Source organism: Strongylocentrotus purpuratus, unplaced genomic scaffold, assembly GCF_000002235.5.
Source record: "Strongylocentrotus purpuratus isolate Spur 01 unplaced genomic scaffold, Spur_5.0 spur5_scaffold_15, whole genome shotgun sequence".
In the NCBI taxonomy this organism is placed as follows: Eukaryota; Metazoa; Echinodermata; class Echinoidea; order Camarodonta; family Strongylocentrotidae; genus Strongylocentrotus; species Strongylocentrotus purpuratus.
Window position 1 is genome coordinate 11,351,704 of NW_022145600.1, and position 22,784 is coordinate 11,374,487.

General features: G+C 36.7%; 2 protein-coding genes across 8 annotated transcripts in view; one reads left to right on the forward strand and one right to left on the reverse strand.

Annotated features, from left to right (window-relative positions):
• The window catches only part of LOC576401 (bromodomain-containing protein 8), a 24,531-nt gene extending 14,363 nt beyond the window's left edge, over positions 1-10,168 (forward strand). For 3 of the 7 annotated variants that reach the window (XM_030985563.1, XM_030985565.1, XM_030985564.1), the window contains exons 9-16: positions 1,552-1,682; positions 2,501-2,626; positions 5,067-5,264; positions 5,835-6,016; positions 6,794-6,865; positions 7,435-7,681; positions 8,908-9,009; positions 9,807-10,168. In XM_030985563.1, the coding sequence (XP_030841423.1) occupies positions 1,552-1,682; positions 2,501-2,626; positions 5,067-5,264; positions 5,835-6,016; positions 6,794-6,865; positions 7,435-7,681; positions 8,908-9,009; positions 9,807-9,893 (1,145 nt within the window). In that variant the 3' untranslated portion in view covers positions 9,894-10,168. The remainder of the gene's footprint in view (positions 1-1,551; positions 1,683-2,500; positions 2,627-5,066; positions 5,265-5,834; positions 6,017-6,793; positions 6,866-7,434; positions 7,682-8,907; positions 9,010-9,806) is intronic. The other 4 variants (XM_030985566.1, XM_030985567.1, XM_030985568.1 and 1 more) reach the window with 4 other exon arrangements.
• A 2,017-nt stretch (positions 10,169-12,185) lies between these two features.
• Positions 12,186-22,498, reverse strand: LOC586800 (serine/arginine-rich splicing factor 10). Its single transcript, XM_795319.5, has 6 exons — positions 22,398-22,498; positions 21,107-21,214; positions 17,287-17,390; positions 16,164-16,362; positions 15,754-15,831; positions 12,186-14,978 (listed from the first exon to the last, which is right to left on the reverse strand). Exons 1-6 carry the CDS (start codon positions 22,466-22,468, stop codon positions 14,921-14,923), a joined length of 618 nt encoding a protein of 205 aa, XP_800412.2. The 5' UTR covers positions 22,469-22,498; the 3' UTR covers positions 12,186-14,920.
• Between the last annotated feature and the right edge of the window lie 286 nt (positions 22,499-22,784).

A 22,784-nucleotide genomic window follows, 5' to 3' on the forward strand; every position in this document is an offset into this window, starting at 1 on the left:
GCTTTCTTTTAGATATTTGCCTATTCACATTGTACCGGTAGTCTTTCTGAGTTAGCAGATGTTTTCTTTTATTTGTATTTCTATTAATTCACACATTCAATACTGATAATACACATTGCACAATTTTCATTACTTTCAAATAGCCATGTAATACATAATCTTCTACACAAAATGTTCCTGTGTTCTTTGCTAACGTTATCAAAAAATTATGAGTTTACTTGTTTGCAAGTCACACTACCCCTGCCCTAAAATTATGTGAGAATGAGGAAAAATATATCTTAGACATGTAGCATACCTTTCCTTTCTCAAACATTTTTCATCTTTATTTTAATACTCCCTTTAAATCTAATACAAGGCATAAAAAGTACAAGTTATACAACTATTAAGAAGTATCTATGATTTCAATGGATTTTGTGTATTTGTGTGTAAAGCGCATTTCATGTGTGCACAATTTCTGATCTTCCTCAAAACATTATCTGATATATGGCAAGACCACAGTCCTATATCTAACAGAGAACAAAACAATCACCGGTATAAGCAATCCATCACTACTGTTGCATGTTTGATATTACCATGCCATTTTAATATCCTCAGTTTGATTTCAGATTTGATATTTATTCATGTCATGTATATGATATTCCCATTTCATTTGTATACATATCCATTGTGCCATAGCATCATAGAAAAATTAGACTATGTGTCAATTAGTAAGTCCATCTCTTTCTTCATTCTCTTTCCATCAAAAATGCAGTTAGGACTTGATGGACTAATTTATAATACCTTTAACATAAAAAGAAAATGTAGGATGGAAATTACACACAAAAGTAGGACAATTACTGTTTTAATTTACCGGTATCAACAAAACTTATCTTGTTATTTGAAAGGTTGCCCCAAAGATTCCTCTTCCTCCTCTTGTAGTTTGCTCCTTGCCCCCACGTCATCCTTCTACCCCATCCCTCTGTGTGTGCGCGTGTGTGTGTGATGTTTCTCTGTGTGTATTGTAGTATAAGCACAGGCAGATTTGTGGTTCATCTTTTGCATTAAGTGCTCATTCCTCAAATCAGGAGATTTATTTGAGTTTACTACCTTTCAAATATTTTAATGGTATGTCATACCCAGCAAATTTCTAAAGCAATCATGTCATATCTTTGATGTATGGCAGCACATTTGGTCTGGTTTTTTTTTTTTTTTTTTGTTGGCCTTTTGGCCTTACTAAAGATTATGAATGTATACTATTTCTAATACATTTACAAACTAATGTTACTAATTTATCCAATGTGAACCCATGCTGCACACTATTCCACTTGATTGACTGGTTTATGCACACCGCTTCAGAGCACTTGATGCATAGTTTGCATAAAAATATTATTATTATTTATCTGGCAAAGACAAAGAAAAATCAGTGAATACAAAACAAGAGTACATTTTGGAAGAGATGAACCATGCAAATACGTCTGTGTTTATGAATAGCTTTATATAGCACCATTGCTTATCATTGATCAACCAACACACTAATCATGCTTCATTACTACCCATCACTCTGTCTCACAGAGACCCCTACCCTTTCTAAGCTTCTTCTCCCATCCCCCCTGTCAGAAAGTGGAACGACCCCAGACAAAGAAGGAGCAGATGGAGCAGTGGACGATTCCATTGAGGATGAAGGGGAGGAGATCATGCGGGAGGTGTGTATAGAACATTTTAAGAAATTTGTTGTGGAAATGAATTTCCATTGTCGTAATGTAAAAGAGATATATGTTATGTCGATTATCAGCTGACTGAAATCACTAAATATATGAGCAAGGTTTTTCTGCAAGCAGAAAGCCTTGGAACTAAAAGAATTTTCATTTAGCCAAAATCTGACATTAAATAACGAAAATGTGAGGTGTGATTTTGCCCCACCCCAGTACCTACAGATGTACAGTGTATGATTCCTGGTAATTAATTGAATACTGTTTTGCAAAATGAGTAACTTTTACAATGTGAACATGCAGATTGTTATGGTAAGGTATTTTCATGTCAACTGTTGTGCATTATGAAACTATAGCGTTGTGATTCATTTTTCCCATGCAACTTTCAAGAATTTGGACCAATAACAATATGTGAGAAAGATTGAAGGAGCAAGAAAGTTAATTGTTATTTCATTTAAAGACTAGTGACAAGTAGGTGCATACATGTATCTGACATAGAATGGCATAAAATGAGAGACTTGGCACAAAATCAGAATTCAGCTACATGTATGTAAATTTGTTCTTATGATGCATGTCTTTTTATTATTAATATTAAAAGCTTGAAACAACAGCTGAATGCATATGAAGTCTACAGGTATTTGAAATCCCAATAGAGTTATATTTTTGCCAGATTGCATCAATGCATTTACGTAAACATGTGAAGTGTGTACATGATTGCTGATAGTGATACATGTTGATGTATGTATACCAAGAGATTAATTTTTTCTCATCCCTTAATTATTTCAATCGTGTCCATCCTTATTTCTGAAAAGGAAAAGGAAAAGGAAAAGAAAGACGATGTTAAAAAAGACGACAAAAAAGATAATGTTGAAGTTCCGCAAGAAAAGCAGACAGAGGAACCTTCAGCGAAAACAGCTGGAGAAAAGACTACTTCAGAGGTTAGGGGTCAAATACCAAAGAATTCAAAATCATCACTTGTATACCTAATCCAAACATCTTTTTGTTTAGTGTTAACAGCTAATATCACATTCAATATTAAATATTTGACAGTTTATTCATTCCATCAAAAGTGACATCAACTAATAATCATTAAAATTCCTTGAATATCAGTTACGTCGACATGATAGATATTACTCTTGAGTAAAGGCATGCAAGGAGTGCCTGTATGTAAACCTTTAAAGCCACATAGTTGTCAATGTCCGTGTCTATTGCATCATATCGGTAATTTACTGACACCAGATGAGGTTGAATTACCAATTAATGTGTCTGTGTGTGAAAAGGTCTATGAAGCAGTGAACCTGTGGTCCCACAAGAAAATATTCTGACTTTCCTTGATTCTGGAGGGTGAGGAAAATTTGATATTACGTTCAGAATTCCATAGGGCGGTAAGGCTAGGGCACAGTGTACTACATAAGACCTGATTGTCGTAAAAATGAAGCCCACTCTTTATGACTGACATCACCTGTTATTGGGTAAACACCCGAATGATGTCAAATTCTCCATGAAAACCCACTACTACTCAAACGAAAGATGCCGGTTTTCAGGATTCTGCCCTGATAGTCAAACCATGTCAACCCTTGGGCCCGAATTCACAAAGGAGGTTTAAATTTAATTTAAATCTTCATTTACATAACCCATGGTTTAAAATTAGCGCAAATTAAGCGTACCTTGCCTTGCGTGCGTCTAATATTTGACCTCTGACTGTGTCACGCTTATTATTATGTAAATAAGATTTAAACCATGGGTTAAATTGAAACCTCCTTTGTGAATTTGGGCCTCTGTGTCTAGTCATTCTAGTCATTTCAGGATTTTGAATGTACAGAATATATAGGGGATCAAATGTTTCTGGGTCTCTTTCAGGAGTACAGTGCCAATGGAGGGGCAGCATGTTTTCTGGGCAGGTTTTTTTCCCTGTCTAAATGATAAAAGAGTTTTAATAATCAAATATTCTAACCACATTACATATACATGCACATGTTTTATATGCACACCCTATTTTTTGGTCTCATTCTTAAACACGGAGTCGGTCCATAGTAAGTCAGCTTAATTGGCATATGCCATTTGTTTTCTAACCACATGTTTACTATAAACCAACATTATTCTGGTATACTATATACCATTTTATAAACTTTCCAGTGTTATCGTTTTGTCCATTTTGACTCAATTGTAAATTTCAGTGTTCTTATATTGTTTTTCATTACCAGTATCTTTATATTTCATTGATTATATTGATATTCATTTTTTTAAACCATATTATGACTTTATTTCAGTGTTATGTCGTACATTTTTCCACCATTTCAATGTTGATATATTTCCATCCATTTAAATGTTTCAACTTTAGTGTTACATTGGGATTCATTGTTATTTTTAATACCTGGTATGTTCAATTATCTGTGATATTGTGTTCTACATCCAGTGTTACACCATAATATGGTATCCATATCATGCATAGAAGTTTGCAGTAATAGGAACACACTACTAGAATAATGCTGTCGAAATTACCCTGATCCACCCATTGGAAAGCTGCACTTTTGAAACATCAATTGCAGTATGGTCATAGTAATGTTTCATGACATACTGAGGAGAATGCAAAGTTTATACCCAGTTCCAACTAAAATAGTATCTTCTCTCTCCCATTTTTATAAAAATTTGCATCATTTGAGTTCCACCTTTTAAAACCCTACTGCACTACTTACAGCTACTTGCGCCCTCTATATAGCAAACAATGTCTACCGGTAAGCGGTACCCATTGGTCCCCCATGATCTCCTTTTTCTTATGGTAAGTGAGAGCGCGGCCCCCCCCCCCCCCCCCCCCCCCACTTCAGGGTCGGAATGACCGCATGCGTGTTACCAAAATGTCCGGTAAAGGGGTACTTTTCATGCACCAAAGTTCGGCTTGTACATACACGAAATTGACTTTACACACCCGACTTAAGGGGGCGTTTTCAAAAGGAGGGAACACGCATATGCGTACCTTAAATAACACTGAGTGGGGGGGGGGGGCGGGAGTGAGAGCTGATTTGATGAGATAACCACCTGTCAGTGACCATGCAGGGAGGTCTAATCCCTCCTGGCCAAACTAGTGCAGATATGCTTCTTTTTTTTTTAAGTATGTAGCTTTACACTGGATTAATTTTATATTGTTGACATTTGGGTTTTCTATCTTTATTCTGAGCAATATGAAATAAAGAGTGGGTTTTCTTTTTATTTATTTATTTATTCATTTTATCTAGACAGGGTAACTCTCTCAGAATTAATACTGTTTTTCTGAGAGGCCCTGTACACACAATAAATGTACACACAATAAATGTACACACAATAAATGATTACAAATACATGTCTTCTAATTAAACACTCCACCCCCTTTCATCCATGTAGATCATCGTGGTGAGCAGCAAACCCGAGGCAGAGGGTCGTAAGGCGGAGTCGGGAGGTGGCAAGCTCCTTCGTTCCCACCATGAACCCATAGACATGGAGCCTGTGTCTCCAGGAGCCCTGAGCAAGACGGAGAAGAAGAGAGGGAGGGGTCGGCCTAGCAACGCCTCTAGGAAGAGCTCTAGGATGAGGAGTAAACCGGTCAGTCTTTACAGGTTCAAACATTGGGGTTCAGTATACATTTCATACTGTCTTATGAAAAGAAAAAAAACACATAAGAGTCTAAAATATTTGTACCAAAACAATCACAAAATCATTTGGTTTGATGCTGTGAGAATGTCATCCTTCTGGAGCGAATGGATAATGTGCAATGTTAAGATAACTTGCCTCTTTCATCTACATGCCATTTTGAAGAATACCTTTATAAAAGGTCAAGTTCAGCTCTGGCAATTGAAAAGTATGGGAATAAAACTTGATGAAGACACTTAATGTTTATTAAATAAATGTTAGTTTGAATCTATCAGTGGTCATTTGAAAATGTTTGTTGAGCAACAGCATGCAATTGTTGTGTTTGATATGACATCCAACAATCTGCATGTATAAGTAGTGATGAAGGATTTTCAATACAGATTTGATTCATTGTTAGGCTTTCCAAACAAAACATGCTCCAAATGAGAAGTTGTCATAAAAACCAAATTATAAAGAATGTTTGCCACCAATCATTGACCTTTGACCTGAACTCAACGAACCTTTATGTCTCTGTTTCCTCAGGATGATGATGATGACGACACTGTCATGAGTTTTGATGATCTTAAAGACGAGACTAGGAGCGACGCTGCTGATTCTGAAGATCACGATAGACCATCAGAGAGCGATGATGCTTCGGTTGCCAATTTGCAATCTTCGCTCTATTGTGATTCATTGCCAAACAGTCCTTCATCTGTGCCACATAGGTATGTGCTAGTTTGTGTAAGCGAAGTGAAACCCATGATTGAAAGTATATAAATTGCTATTTTATCTGAAGCTGCGTAAAGTTTTGATTCAAATCTAAAGATACTAACAAACCCTTAGGCACGAATTCACAAAAGAGGTTTAAATTTAACCCATTGTTTAAATCTTCCTCAACATAACCTGTGATTTAAAATTAGCCCAAAATAAGCATGACACAGTCAGAGGTCCAATACTAGACGTGCACAAGGCAAGGTACGCTTATTTTAAACCATGGGTTATGTAAATGAGGGTTTAAAATGTGGCACATTTAAACCTTCTTTGTGAATTAGGGCCTTACTGGTCCTTGGAAATAGCATGAATCACAGATTGATTTGCAGGGAAATCATTTCTCTATCAATTTACCAGAAAATGTTTTGAACAGTTGAAACATGTGTACATTCAAGGAGAAAAAAAAGGCAATTTACTCTCCTAACATACATTAGTACCCAGTGAAATATAGGTAGGAATCAACCTTGCAGAGCCTTGGAAGGGTATTTGATAGTTCTACACCGTCCTATTTGTTGTGTGCTTGAAATTTTGTAAAGTCCCCCTTTCAAAGGAACATAATCTGTCATGCACTACTCAGTATATCCAAGTTATATTCAGTGTAATTACATTTGTATATTTTTTCTCTGATATGCTCATTTTGTGTGTGGTTATAATCCAAACAGGTTGTTATGAACATTAATTTTCCTCAAGAATATATTAAGTTTTCATTTTTTTCTTATACCACATCACAGTGAGGAGGACCATGCGTATAGAGTATGGAGAAAGGCCATTATGCTGGTATGGAGAGCTGCTGCAAGCCACAAGTAAGTCACAATTCTCACTCTTTGTAAAGAGATACTGTTAAAGTAGAAATATTTGCCGTACATTAATTTTCACATCAAAATATTTGTTTCGTGAATACATTTTATTTTTATTTAGTTTAAAATATAAATAATTCAGAAACATATTCTTATGAATACTTGGCATTCCATACTTAGTCGGAGGATTAAACCGTGGACTGAAGTTATAGGGTGGTATTATACTCCATAAAAGTCCACACTTTTATGGAGTATCTCTTGCCAACTCATTTACCCTGTACAGATTATTTTAATTCTGCAATTAAAAGTGTCCAACAAATTAATTTTGCAATGAAATGGAAAAAAAGATAATATGAAAATGAACTGAATTTCAACAAAGTCTTTGGTAGATTATTTTTGTCATGAATATTGAAGGAGGAAGATGACACCTAGCATTCCATAGAAGTGTGAACTAAAATTCTTGTTTAGTCTGGACTTAGTCCCGGCTTAACTTATGAGAATACCACCCATTGAGCTTTCAAGAATACCCCCCTTGCCTGATCATACATGACCACGTTCTTCTACTTCTTTTGTAGATATGCCAGTGTCTTCCTTCACCCGGTGACGGAGGACATCGCCCCAGGTTACTGCAGCATCGTTCACCAGCCGCTGGACCTCATCACCATCAAGAAGAAGATAGAGAACGGAACCATCAGGACGACGGAGTCCTTCCATCGGTACATCTTGATCATGTTTCAGAATGCTATCATGTATAACAGCTCTGATCATGACGTCCATGATATGGCAGTCAGCATGCAGAATGATGTGATCAGCTTTATAGAGGTGAGTGGTTGGTTGGATGTTGGCTGATAAAAGCTACTGGAGGCACGATAGCTCAGTCAGTAGAGCAGTGGTCTCGTAATACGGTGACCCGGGTTCGAAACCAAGTCTATGCACTAGTGCCCTTTGGTAAGGCATTAATCCTCATTACCAGGTCCCTTGTAGAGGACCTAAGGCTGTCAGTCCTCTGGTTGCTTACTAAACAAGTATCTATGCTTTCTTAGCCGTCGGGTAAAATAACCACTACTACTACTACTGCAAACCTTACTAGCTGACTAGTTTTTGGAAGAAAATCCCTTTTGATTGTGAACATTGAAAGATGGGAGTTCTTCCTGAATTAAAAAGAAGGTTGAGTTCTGGGAATAGGTGAAAAATGATTTGTGAGCGTTTTCATTGTTTTTATGCAAATGTGGAAGAACTTCAGAGAAAAAGTGTTCCCTGAAAAGCATGGCTCTTCAAATGCCTTCATCTTATAAATATGACATGTAACAGCTTATGCCAAATGTTCGTGTAGTCCCAGATACATATTTCTGTGTATAGTGCTTGTTACTTTTACCAAAACTGGGCCAAATATCTTATCATTTTAATGATTCCAGAACCTTGCAGTACACACCAATGCTTATATGCTACATAATCAACCTTTTCTGATCGTTTCTACACGGTTCACAATGCAATCGCATGACCAGAACTCAACTTTATCTTTAAGTTCTACAAGGTCAGAAGACTAGGGCATTGTATTGCAGCATTCCATTCAAAGAACAGGCCCGATCGAATGCGAATGCTAGTGAAATTGTGCCAGTCACATAGGTTCTCATTGACTTTCAAGCCAGTAGGGCCTTTATCTACAACTGGAAGTTCACAATACCTGCAATCTCGAGAATACTACTCATATGACCATTCAGACTTGAATCCCTTTGTGGGAGGATCTGTATCATGTTCTAATGTTATTGCCAAAGGGGAAATCTAATCGTGATTGGGTCTGGGTGTGGGATATGAGAAATGTGGATAAGATGTGCTCAAATTTTAATTTTATCCAACTCTGGAATATGTGCAACGTATTTCCGTTTACCTATTGAATTATCATATCTTGCTTATAATGCTTTATCATTCTTGTAGCTAATCGATATGTTTAATGCCCTCCATCGCAGTAACTTTCACAAACATTTACAAACGTTGTGTAAATGAAGGAATGAGTTAATATATTTGAATTACTTTTCCATTATCAATAGGAGTTCATCTCCACCCAGCTGATGGTACAGCAACCAGACTCCTCTAAGAGTCTGAGAGGGAGAGAGACCATGGCTCGTAGGTCAGAGGTCAGTGCACCAAAGGTCAGTATGACATCACTACTTGAATATTTATAAATGGATAGAGAGCTAGAGAGAGAGAGAGAGACATGAAGAGGGATAGACAAAGAAAGAAGTGGAGGAAAGACCCAAAGAGAAGAAGAAGAGAAAGAGAGAGGGAGAAAGAGAGAGGGAGAAAGAGAGAGAGTGAGATAGAGAGAATCAGAGATTAAGAAAAGATTACCCAAACGAGAGCAAATAAAGAGCGCAAGAAAGGGATAAACAGAGTGATAAAAGGGAGTGATGAAAATGAGATAGAACTCTGAATGTCCCCTTGCATTGAAAATAAAGTGATCAAATCACATATTATAATGTTTTGCTTTTTTTTTTTTGTGCTGAACCAATGAATGGTTACTCACAGGGAAAGTTTTTCCTGTATTTTTCTTTTCTCCCATTTTAAGTAATCTGGGGAGTGTTTCACAAAGACTAAGATTGACTTTAAGTTGGACTTAAATATGGCAGGCTGTTTATGCCACTGCTTGCTCTCACAATTTACAGGCATTTGTCTCTCAAGGGACGTACAAATCATGGTCACAAATCTACAGAATTTAAAAAATTTGATAATTCATTATTGAAGGAAAAAATAGTATCTAAAGATCATAGTAGTGAGAGCAAACAGTGGCATGAACAGCCTGCCATAGTTAAGTCCAATTTAAAGTCGATTTTAGTCTTTGTGAAACACTCCCCTGTACTCATATCCTGCATTCTGTAAAAAGCTACTGGTACTCATCCCGAATGTTTCTATCATCCATTCTTTATCTCTTGTCATTTCAATGTTGTAGGATGAGGAATTGAAAGCAAGACGTAGCTCTACCGATCACCAAGAAACAAGCGGAAAGAAGAGACGGACAAGAGCTGATGAAATCTAGAATTCTCTTCTTTCTCTAGACAGAACTACTACTCTTCATACTAGAATATCTGTAATAATATCTGTAAAATGCAGAGATGTTGGTTTAATGCGCTGTGTAAATCGAGATTATTTTTGATGATGTTTGGTTTCTTGTACGATGCTCAACATGCTCTATCAGCATCCTTTAACTGACTACCGTACCAATTTCAGAAAGGGTTTGAAAATGCCCTTTGTTGAAAAATAATGACCATTAGTTGTTGAATCTACATAAGTGTTTGCAATCACTTAAGTAATAGAATGGTGGTACGTTTTTGTGCTGCACAAATATTCAATCAGTTTAATTATAGCCATTACAAGTAGTGGGTTATTGATGTAAACAAATGCTCATATACCTATTAACAGCTCATTTTATGTATGTTATTACCAAAGAAAAAAAGATACCAGTCAGTCACTCAATAGTGTCTGACAGTGAAGTCTAGAAAGTAAACAGGTTACCTTGCATACTATACTAGGACACTGCTAACGTTTAAATTTCATAGATAGGACATGCATGACATATTCATAATTCCTGCAAAGTTCTACAGAATTTGATTTTGGCTGCAAAAGGGACATAGTATCTTTAAATTACATTTGTGCTCAGTGCTCATGAAAACAGGTTTTCTTGTCCGGAATTCTTCCCAGGGGGGGGGGGGGGGGGGGGGGGGGGGGGGGGGGGGGGGGGGGGGGGGGGGGGGGGAGGGGGGGTCACTCCCAACATGACTGGCTAAGCACTCCCGTCCAGAAAAAGCGGCGAAAGGGTGTCTTTTTCAGCTATACGGCAGCGACGACGTTTCCCTTAAAAATTGATGTTTTTCAAGCACTGATCGCAAAAAAGGGTACCTTTTCAGATTCACAGGTTCGTCGTCTACGTTTTCCTTACAAAGGGGTGTTCTTCAAGCACTGATCGCACAAAAACACCAAAAAGGGTACCTTTTCAGGATCACAGGTTTTGATGTTTTCTTTAAAAAGGGTCATTTCAGAAAAGGTGCGATACGCCATTACATTAGGGTTCATTTCAGATGTTGATGGACATAGGTGGGTAGCATTTGTGTATGAGAGTGACCCCCCCCCCCCCCCCTCCCCCCTGGGGAATTCTTACACTGTTTTGTCTTGTTGACCCTTCCAGCTTTTAAAACTGGAGACACACCTTTGTCAATACAATGGTTTCGTAATTATATTGCTTTTACTTTTCATTTGTAACAAATGAGTCATTTAAATTGATTTTCTGTGAGACAGCTGGCCCCCACCCTGTTACATATGCACATATGGATTATTCCTGGAACTGTTTACTTAGTATTCTGAGTCACTTAGTATTCTCCTCTCATAGAAGTTATGTCGTTTTCAACATGGGGCTAGTGTATTGTAAAGCTTCATTTGTAGTAGGAATAACATCAGTACGTTATTCTTATTTAAACAGTTAAAGAAACAGTTATTTTTTCTTTAAAAAACAAGGCATTTTCACGCCAGACCAGTATCTCAACATTGTACTCTTTTGGTAATTTTGTGTTTTATCAAGTTCTGAACTAATTACTTTGAAATGTCATAAATCCTGTTTTACATAGAATTTGAGCATAAATTATAAACTGCAAGAATAATGTAAATCTGAATTCTTTGGGGAGCAAGATGAATGGTATCAAGAGCTCCTGTGTAGATGTTTCATGAAGACTTATTAACTTTGTAAGGAGCAGTGAATACTTGATAAATCATGTCATGTATGAATTCATCGATCAAAATATTGCCTACCGGTACTCCTTGTTCATCTTGTACATTTTGTATATAATCTGTGTACTTTCTTTTGTATTAAAAAAAATGTGTATGTTCACAAAATTTCACTTAGTCAGTTGTGCGTTTTCTGGTAATAATTTCTCTCTTGTCCTCCCTCATCTTTCTCCACTTATTTCCCTTGCTTTCCTGTCCATCTCTGCTTAAATCTCTTCCTCTCCTCCCTCTCTTTCTGAGAGTTGTACGATATGGTTTGGCTTAGAGCATATCGACATTCCTGATGATGGCGCATAGCTGGTACATGATTGATGTACAAATATTTATACATCATTTTTGGTCCAGTATGGACTCAAATTCACCAAGTTTCATCTTTATTTCGTCTAACATCATCTGGCCTTGCAATAACATTTGAGGGCAAAAGATTATTCAATTCAAGTATTTTAAAGAGTCTACTTTCTCAAATATGAAATCTACACTGCTTTTTCAATGTTATTAAAGTGTTGGTGGTGAGGTAATGATGAATTTTGTCCAAATCCCACAATAAAAACTCTTAAACATGAATTATTATTCTAAACAAAGATATCTTTATTGACAGGAGCTCATGACAGAAAACAGCAATGGAGTACCCTAAAAATATTTTTAAATAAAACTGTCTAAACTTCTGTGAGAGATTTAAACAATTCCAAACAAAACTGGGTTTGCGATGAACATTTATAAACTAAGTGATTGTACTTGTCATTTCTTTTTTCCTGAAATGTATAAAAACAAATAAATTAACACAACACATTGCTGAAGACAAACAACTTAAAGGTACAACCATTTTAAGATGGTGAAATGGGAAATACTTTGGGGCACTTTTTTTTAAATTTCATGAGACTGATAAGTCTAATTTAACCTCCCCCCCCCCCCCCCAAAAAAAAAAAAAAAATTAAAACAATCTACGAATATGGTATTATACAATCGACAGTTATCAATTTGGTAAATTATTAAAACAAAATTAATGTGTATTCTTCAATTGGACTCTACGAAAGAGAAGGAAAAGGGGATAATACATGTCAGTGAAAAAATGGGAGTCTTTATGCATATTAAACTTAATAATAATGACTTACAAAAGCGGTTTAAATCCAGTCAACTAACATAGCATAAACATTAGCCCAATCAATGGATTCAAATTACGACCCTGCACTTGAGAGTGCAGACTCTCAACTCCTTTGGAGAGCATTTCACCTTTTTACAAGCATGCACAAGCTAATCCAACCACAATGACATTTCTCACACTGCCTGGTATCAAAATGCTTTGCTCAAGGACACAAGTGCTAGGTCAGGTACGAACCCACAAACTTTAAATTTCCAGTCGAGTGATTGAACCACTCGACAATCCTACTCTTTTTCATTTAATAGCAATCTCAAAGTTCTGAGGAACTCGTCACATAGTACATACATACACAACAGACTGATCAACTTGCATAGCACTATCCTAGATACATGTACATGTATGTTGTTAGCAGGTAATACTGAACAAATGCTACTTCTTACGGAACAATAAAACATGGCTGACAAGGACTTTTGGTAGACGATCGAACATTGTGCAGAAATCTTCAAATATTTACAACAGCAATAACATAATGCTGGCAACTTTGAACACGACTGGAAGGGTCTGCTTAATTATATACTCATGTCTAGAATATATCTCTAAAGAACTGAATAAAATAAAAACAGAAAATCAATATGTATTCTCCATGCCTCCATACAGATAGCCAAGTTACATTTGAAAAATGAAAAATAAAATATTCTGCTATCATGCATTTTCAGGAGCAAATGTCACATCACTTTTTTGTCTCTTCTTGAAAATAGTCGAATATCAATAGTCTTTTGAATATTCCGAGCTAAATGTTATTTAGAATGCACTCATAAAAGAAGATGACATCAACATTGAATCAAAAGCTTCAGAGCACATCCACATGAATGGGGTATTAATATCAAGCAAAACAGGTGTGAAAGATGTTATGGAGCTCTATTCCAAAAACCAGATGCATGATTTTGTCAGCAAAAAGACTGAAATTTGGAAACTATTCAACCCTCTTTTGCATTAACAAACAGTCGTAGGATTTAGTAAATCTACTCGGCTCTTGCAACTTCTATCAACAAAAATGTCTGGTACATTTACATCTCGACATGGACCTTGCTAATGCAGACAAAAAAATCTTAAGTTTTGAAATGAGAAATGCATCTTGCTTACTATGTACATGCAATCAGCCATAGTTGGAAACAAAAAAAGAGGAAAATACTGATAATCGGTTTGCATTTTGTACACAAAAACATACAATACACATATCATTCAATGGCATAGAGCAATGTTAAAAGTAGACATAGTAATTGCTCCTTTTCAGTTGCAGATCTATGTACAACTGATTTGTTTTGTATCAAGTATAAGGTAATACACAGCATTGGTAAATAGTGGCCTGGGTTTGGTTGAAGTTGTTTTGTTTTTCTTCTGGATAAGGTCAAATTTGTCTCTTAATCATATACATGTACATGTAGAAGAAGAAATTCAGAGATATCTTTCCAAACAATCAAATCAGTCTAATATTAATAATGAAATGAATCTGCTGTAAATGAATCTGCTGTAAGCTGAAATATCTTAGGCCTATCAATAGACAGAAAACTATCATTAAACATGTGCTTTTTTTTCTTTCTTCAAACACAGGAACTCCATAGCACCCCTTTGATAGGGTGCATGTTTTGTGCTTTTTGAGATACCACTCAGTTGGACAAATTTAGGAAATCTATTCTTTACCCCCTCCTCGAGTTACAACACACTACATGAATAGTATTGCAAAGCTTTAGATGTTCACACAAACTGATGCATCATGAGGGGTGCAATACAAGCAGGCGTCAGAGGCCAAAAGGGCCTTAAAATTTTCTAAAACTCCAACTTTTTACCAATTCTTCTGTTATTGAATGTATAGCACAACACCGTGTTCATAACAATATTCTTTATTTCCCCGGAAGTTAACAAAGAGCCCAGAATGTTAAATAACAATGCCTACATTTTCAAGTATCACTATTTTTTCATTTAAAAACATTTTTCTTCATATGATACATTGTCAACAGGGATGTCATTTTCTACAACTGTACAGTGCATCTCTTCATATCTTGAATACAAACCACTTGGATTCCTATAAAATAGAATGACAAAAAGGTGTAGGAGAAATCCTTCGGTTCATTTCTAGATGGCGCCAAACGTGTACAAATATGGACATGTGCCAAGGTCCTTCAAGGCTGCTACTTGTCCCGTGATCTTGATCTACTCTTGGAGCCTGTTGGAGATCGACTGAACGTCCTAAAACAGAGAAAAGAGAAAAATATTAACTAGATGTACTAGAGGGTGCATCATTCAACTGGCTACTAGGGGGAAAATCAATGAAAGAGTAACAATTACTCCTAAATCAATTAACAGAGAAAGCTGGGAAATATTCAATGACAGGATACGACACGGATGGGAAAAAATTTGCAAATAACCCCTCTGACATTCACAATGCCCCAAACATTCCATGATGACTCAATTCAAAGATAATGTCTCATATGTAACAAATCAAAGACGATAGTGTACTTAGGGCTCAACACTAACACCCTGGGAGATTGGGCGCCCAACATCTAGGTCCAGGGCCTGTCGCCTATAACTTAGTATTGATGGTAACTTTGCAATTAAAGGCAACCGTAATTTGATTGGCTGTTGAATTATGTTGCCGTGGTAGTTAATATTGATGGCAAAGTCAGTGGTAAGTTTTATGCAACGGGACCTAGGCTCCAACAATTTCAGTGTTTCTTCATAGGGCTCAATGTACATGTATATAGGCCCACAGACTTCAGTCCAGACCCCCTAACAAACGAATATCGAGTGTGGAGCAGTGGACTGTACCACATGCCTGCATTAAGTTGATACCACAACGAGGGCATAGATATGAACTCAATATACTTTGGAATGTACATTTTTGGCTCATTCTGGTGTACTTCCTAACAAATGGATAACTTAACATTCTTTTGTATGGAGTTAACAAGCAAGTAAGAGGTGCAGATTCTCAACTGACTTTTAAGAGTTCAAGGGGGATACTAACCTGCTTCGTGTTCGCATTCTGTCAGCTGACCTGGACCGAGAGCGTGACACTGACCTCGAATACGACTTTCTGCGTTTCCTACAATCAAGGAGCCAAGGACATTTGGTAAAGCACAGACTAAAATAGTAATACACATTAGGCAAGTGGTTCTTAAAGTCATTCATTACCTCCATCATAAACTATATGATGAATACGATGAATTTTAGCTGTGTGTGAAAAGGCTGTACTTTTACCTGTAAAATTCAGTGTTGCCATCCCTTTTATAATTTAATTATTTGAACTTTCAGGATTCTAAACTTCTTAAAAGTTTGTGAATATTCCATGCACGCAAAAGTTTCTGGTTTTGTAGTAGTATGAAATTACACAAGAAATATAGTGAACATAGTTGACTGGTTGTTATTTTTTCTCACCTGTCCTTGCTCCTGCTCCTCCTACTCCTCCTCTTTGGACTGTAACTGGGAGAGCGTCGTCTTCGGGGGCTGCCGCTCCGCGAACGTCGTCGACGAGGGCTGCGGCTACGAGAACGGCGGCGTCTTGGACTTCGGCTGCGCGATCGGTGCCTCGATGGGCGATAGCCGCCACGCTCCTTTCCTCTCATCTGTGTGGGAGCTGCGAGTGGTGGAAAAGAATACAGCCACAGAAAGGGAAGAAAGATGGACAATTGCACATTAAAGCATGTATAGGTGAACAAAGACATGATTATTCCAAATATGGAAGGAAATATCCATTCCGAGCAGTATTAGATAGAGTCTGCCATGAATAAGCAGTACTAGTAGGAAACTGGAAGTTGATGTAACTGAAATCATTGAGAACATCTAGGAAGTTATTTTCCATCAGAGATTAGTACAGTAGTATGGAGTGCATGGTCATTGTGTATTATCTGCTTTTACGCCTGATAATTCCCCTGTAACTTGCATGAGTTGCAACAATCTCTTAAACTCGTCATCTCTCCCCATCTATAATAAACCTAATCCCCCCCCCCCCCCCCCTCCTCCTTCTCCTAACCCTACACTGGTAACTGGTAATACTAACAAGCAAATGACCACTCTAGAGCCTAGAATGATCAGGGGGTGTTTCACAAAGATCCGAAGTTGAACTTAACTCTAAGTTGGACTTAAAAATTATGGAAAGTCGTTTATTTATTTATTATTATTTGAAAATCTTTTGTAAATGTTATTTTAAAAGGCATAAAATGTTGATTCAAATCATTCATATTTTCCATCATCAAGGAAATTTCATGTTCTTGAAGTGGAATTAATACAAATTCTAAAATACTTGAATTTTTGCTTTTGAATTTATATTATTTAAGGCTACATATGGCTCTCCTTAATGTTTAAGTCCAACTTAAAGTTAAGTTTGACTTGGGATCTTTGTGAAACATCCCCAGGTATGGTCAAGGTTCCAAGAGATGGCCGTAGGAGGGCTGAAGCTTCCAAAGCATTGAAAACAAACAGAGATCAGGAGGCTTTTTTTCAGAAGGCATTGGGATTAAATACTAAGGTGATATCCCTAAAGATAAGTAAATCATCTTACTCTTCCTGTCTCCTTCAGCATACTGTATCTCCAGCTCCCGGCCGTAGAAGCGGTACCTGTCCAGGGCGTACATCGCATCTTCAGCATCTCGGATGTCGTCAAACGTGGAAAGCTAATCTAGTCAAGGAACTTTTTTATTTCACTCAAAACACGGCGAAAAAATAAAACTACTTGCGTTTATAGAAAGAGCTCTGCTGTACATTGATTCCTCTACAAAGACTAACATGCAAACAACACATAACTTTCTAGGGAAAAGAGAATTACAAATTAAATTCCTGTCCTCCACATTTGATTCAGGACTCTTGACATGTCTTAGAATTTGAAATTATGCTCCAGGGCCTGTATTCAACTCAATACTTAAGTACACAATTTAAGCTTTTTACTTAGTATTTGGCTTTGATAAAATACTTAGCCAATTTGGGTATTCAATCCAAACTTTTGTCTAGGTATTTTACCCTTAAGTTAAGACAGCTCCTTACCAGACTTAAGCCAATTATTTGGAGGACTTGATTGGCAGTGGCAGGCATATGGTTTTCTTACGCAGTATTATAACCTGCGCACAATTATTGCGACGCGTTAATTGTGCATTACGTTTGATTGACAGTGTGATGTCACAATGCTTATCATTAAGTATTTTATTTATCTCAGGTAAGTAAAAGTCTAAAATACGATTTGAATACGAGATAAGTAAACTTCTTAGTTTAGCCATTTACTTAGTCAAGTATTGAATTGAATACCGGCCCTGAACTATACATTTATATCGGTTTCTTACTTTCTTTAATATCATTAGCTGATAAAATGGCAAGAAACTTATAATCCTGGACAAGACCAAAGATGTTTTATTCTACCCAAAGCAGGGTCATATGCAAATACGTGCATATGAAAATAGTTATTTCCAACAGGCAATGGTAAAAAATAACCATTTCATTCTTTCATGAACTCCTGTCAAATCTTAATTAAAAGAATTCAAATGAAATAACTTTGGAAGTGTTCTGCTCATATATTTTTGATTGGAAAAGATCACCATGAATCAATTTTGCTGCAACACTTACCATTATTGCACATTCTTTCAAGTTAGAAATGGTACTAAAAAATGTATTCTTTTCAAAAAGTGACTAGTTATAAATATGTGAAATAGTACACAACATGTAAAAAAAGTAATAGTTGATAGATTGCGAGTGTTAGTTTAGAATATGTTGTTGTTTATTCCAATAGGATACTCTACCTTCTTGAAACTTGAAAACTTGACATTTAAAGAGATGCATGGGTTTAACATCACAAGAGCGAGCCAGCCAGCCAATCAGCAGATGACCTTGACATCATGTGACAAGTGGATCATGCCCATTGGCTGATGTCCCCCATGCTTCTCTTGGGCATCAGGCTTGTGAAATCAACAACTTGTGACTCTTGTCTGTAGGCATGCTTGATCTTTTAATTCTTTTCTTTTGGTGTCTTGAGGTGTCTTGACTTGTCCCTTTAAACTCTGTACTGAAGCTTGTTTTGCTTGCTTGCTTTCTTGCTTGTGTTGCCTTGCATTGGTACATGATAAATCGATAGCCAAAGTAGTCTTGGTTGTTTTATGTGACTTGGTAGCGCTTGGACGGTTGGCTTGACTTGAGCCCTTTTGTCATGGATGTAAAAGGTGAACAGATGGAAGATTATCAAACAGTTCATTGACCTATCATGAAAATTATGACTACATATGAAGTAATGGACAGAATTGTGTTTGATACCGGTACCTCAAAATTGCTTCCCATTGTTTGTTTTTTCTTTCTATCAATAAAAGCCTTGACTATATATGACTATGCATCTAATGAAGAAGTTTTTTTCTTCCCCAATGGGCTAGGATATCAGAATAGCAAAAAAAGAATGAGGATTTTCATCACTTTTAAAAGTAGTTCAATCAGAAGAAAATATTAAATAGGAAGGTCATGAGATTACATCAAATTAGCTAAAAACGAATGTAGTTCCATTCAAGGTGTCATTTTCCCCCCGAAATGTCTGGAATAATTCACTGCATTCACTGTTGCTATTTCTTCTGATCACCAAATAGGCAAATAATCTATATTCTAAATAGTTTGGTTGTTAAAAGAAGAGTATAATTGAATTAGAGGATTATCAATTTACATTATAACTTTCATCGTTCACCGTGATATCACACCATGGCTGTTGAGCGGTTTGTCTTGAATCAACCATGGCTTGACTTGACTTGGCCATGGCTACCAAGAACTTGAACTTGAACACTTGAACTTGAATGTGCTTGAACTTGAACTTGAACTTGAAAAGACTTGGCTTGTGCTCTAACTGTGACACAGAGCAAAGACAAAACACAAAACTCTTGTTAACCTACCTACATTAGGAAATAGCAGAAATCATGTGTTTAAAAAAAAAAGCATCACAATCACATACCGGTACTGTTAACAAAAATATAAATAACAAAACTTTTGAAGAAAATAAGGCCTAAAAAAAAAAGATGTTGTATTGCCCTTTAGGTGCCAAAACATGGGTCGGTCGGTCAGAAATCTTTTCTTTTTTTTTACTCCCTCTTTGGGCTAATATTTCTCAGTTTTGAACGGTAACAAAAAAATAACTTTTTAAAAAAGCCGAACGTAGATTTCAAGATTTTTGGGTCGGTCGCAAAGGGCAATACAACATTTTTTTTTTTTAGGCCTAAGGATGATGAAATTGATTAAAATCGTTAACCTGTCCGCCATTAAGAATGAACAAATTTCAATAAATTTCATCAATTTGTTTTCCTTCAAACCACTTCAACATGAAGCATTCATATAAAAAAAAATATTAGTATGAAATGAGGGGTTAAACAAAATGGGTACAGGCAGAAAATTAATGTTATGGAATTTATGAAAAAACTCAAACAACAAAATTAAAAATTAAAATGGCACTCAAAATGATAGAAAGTAAGGTGTCACAAGTTCATGCAGTCTACAGCTTGTGTGTAAACGTTTTTTCAAATTCACACCATTACGAGTTTCCGATTTTCATTAACACTAGTGGTAAAACTTAATGAATGCATTATTACTAAATTCTAAATAATGAGGTTAGTTAAATATTTACAAGAATCTACAAATTAGATGAGATGACAAAATGATGTTTCTACTCTAAAGAGTGCATTACATTACAACATGTAATATTTGGAATTTTGGATACATTGTAAGTGACATTTTTTTTATTTCTCAAGAGGTTTTAAATATTGTCCAATCCAGTCTCAAAACAATCACAGTAAAGTTTTGAGTAATTATGATTTTGATGGGGAATATTTCAGAAGTTACAAAAGCAAATCAACCAAAGACCCCAAGTAATTGGAATAGTAAGACTGGTGTAAATATTCTTTATTCTGCAATCTCCAAATGAGTTATACCTTTATTTCATTTTCCCCTTTGGAAACATGAAAGATTTCAAAGTATCAAACTAATAAATTTATTTCTAAAAAAGATATAAAATAAACCAAGAAAACTTATGAACATGTGTAAAATATCGAAGATAATGAATGGTATTGGATGAAAGTCAGAGTAAGAGAAAGTCTGGTCAAAGCCTATGGGAATGTTTTGAAGGCAAAGTAATCAGAAATTTAGGTCACAGATGACAGATCACATCTAATAGTTGATAATTGATTATGCCATTTTTAAAAGCAAACTTTTGATAGACATGCAGATATATATGTGAGCAACAAATATATTCTATTCCCCAGATATTTCATATCCTTGACCAGAATCTGTTATTACATTGACTGACTCCGCACTAAATGCTCATACAGGCATAGTAGAAGGAAGATCACTGCAAGGCGACTGAATAAGGATATTGGACATATGCAAAGCCCCTGGGTTCCCTGGTATAGTAGTCCAAAGGTATGTAGATGTCACTAATAGGGCCATACTTGCCGAACAAGTTCCTCATGTCTTCCGCCCGGCTATAGTGATAAATAATAGCAAGGTAAAAAAAATAGCAAGATAAAGACCCACGATGAATACAAAAGACAGATATCCGTCATATCCCAAAGAAGAATGAGCATATAAAAGCATGAAATTAAAAAAACAAAAACATGCAGAGTAGCTGAAGTGAGAACAATACTGGAAAGGCAATTTTTACAAATTTTCATTTACTGTTGAATAAAACTGGTGAACATATTAAACGCCAGTACTCTCCTAAAGTCTCAAATCAGATGCTAGCCTTGCTGTGTATAGTATAGTTTATAAATTAAGCTTAGATCTAGTCTACATCAGGTTTCTACATAGACACCCTCATATTATGACGGTTTCGAGAAAAGGCCCCAGAGGCCAGATTTAATCTCAGCGGAAAAACCCTCTAATAACTATCAGTAGCGGCGCTACTCCGAGAACGAGGATATATTAATATCCTTGTTAAAGCGGACACTTTGCGTTCTATAAAATAAGGATCGTCTGCATTTTCACAGATGTTTTTTTTCATCGGCGCTCTGCAGGTTATGGGTTCCCGGGGCTGGCAATGTGAAAAACGAATTCCACGTCAGAAAAAAAACCCAGTTCACACTGTCTGTTTTCGAGAGGTTCTATCGCTCATACCAACATGAAAGTCTCTGTACAACGTTAATGTAAAATGCATCAAGAAAATCATCACAGAATCTGTTTTTTGCATACCACGCGCGGATCGGAAACGTCTGCAAAAGTGTGAATGTTCTGTATTTTTTCCATCTGTTTCTAGTGACTTAGTGTCAGCGGTTTAATACGAAAACGATCCTTATTCTTGGACTAGCACCCCTATTGTCTATAAATCAGAGATTGAAGATTTCGGCCTAATAATCACCTTGCCCTTGAGGCTAGTTAGATCCAAATGTTAACCATTTGGAGCAGCAGCGCACATGCACCTAGGCCACACACACACACACACACAAGCACATGATGTGCAACTTTGCAATGCACGCCTTTAGCACTGGGCTGCGGTTACGCACGTACATCATGTACATGGACGACATGGCGGTAAAAGTGCAGGCTTTGTCCGCGGAGACATGATTTAACTTCAAACAAGAGTTATGCACCTCTCAAATGATAATTCAACTCAATTCATAGTTCACCAACAAACATACATATGTTACATTACTTTCACCTTCGCCTTACCTGACATCATCCGGTAAATTTCGGACATAAAGTGATGTGTTAGGCGGTCGACTCCCGTAGCGTGAAGACATTTCGATTTCGCTCCTCGATATTAACCCAATATTAGTAGTTTTCGTAGTATATGATCTAGTACTTGCGCATGCGCCATCGAACCCTTGGTTTGAGTTCGTTGGCATGCGCGCGTGTACTGTGTAATGTGCGACTTGTCCCTTATTTGTCATAAGAAAAAAAATGTTGAAGCAAAAATACAACCTATTTTATTTTATGCCTGGATCAGAAATGTGGCAGGATCCAGGGGGGGGGGGCCACGTGCCCCCCGGCCAAAACAAAACCAAACAAAAAATGTGCTCTTACCCCCCCCCCCCCCCCCCCCCCCCCTCCGCTTAT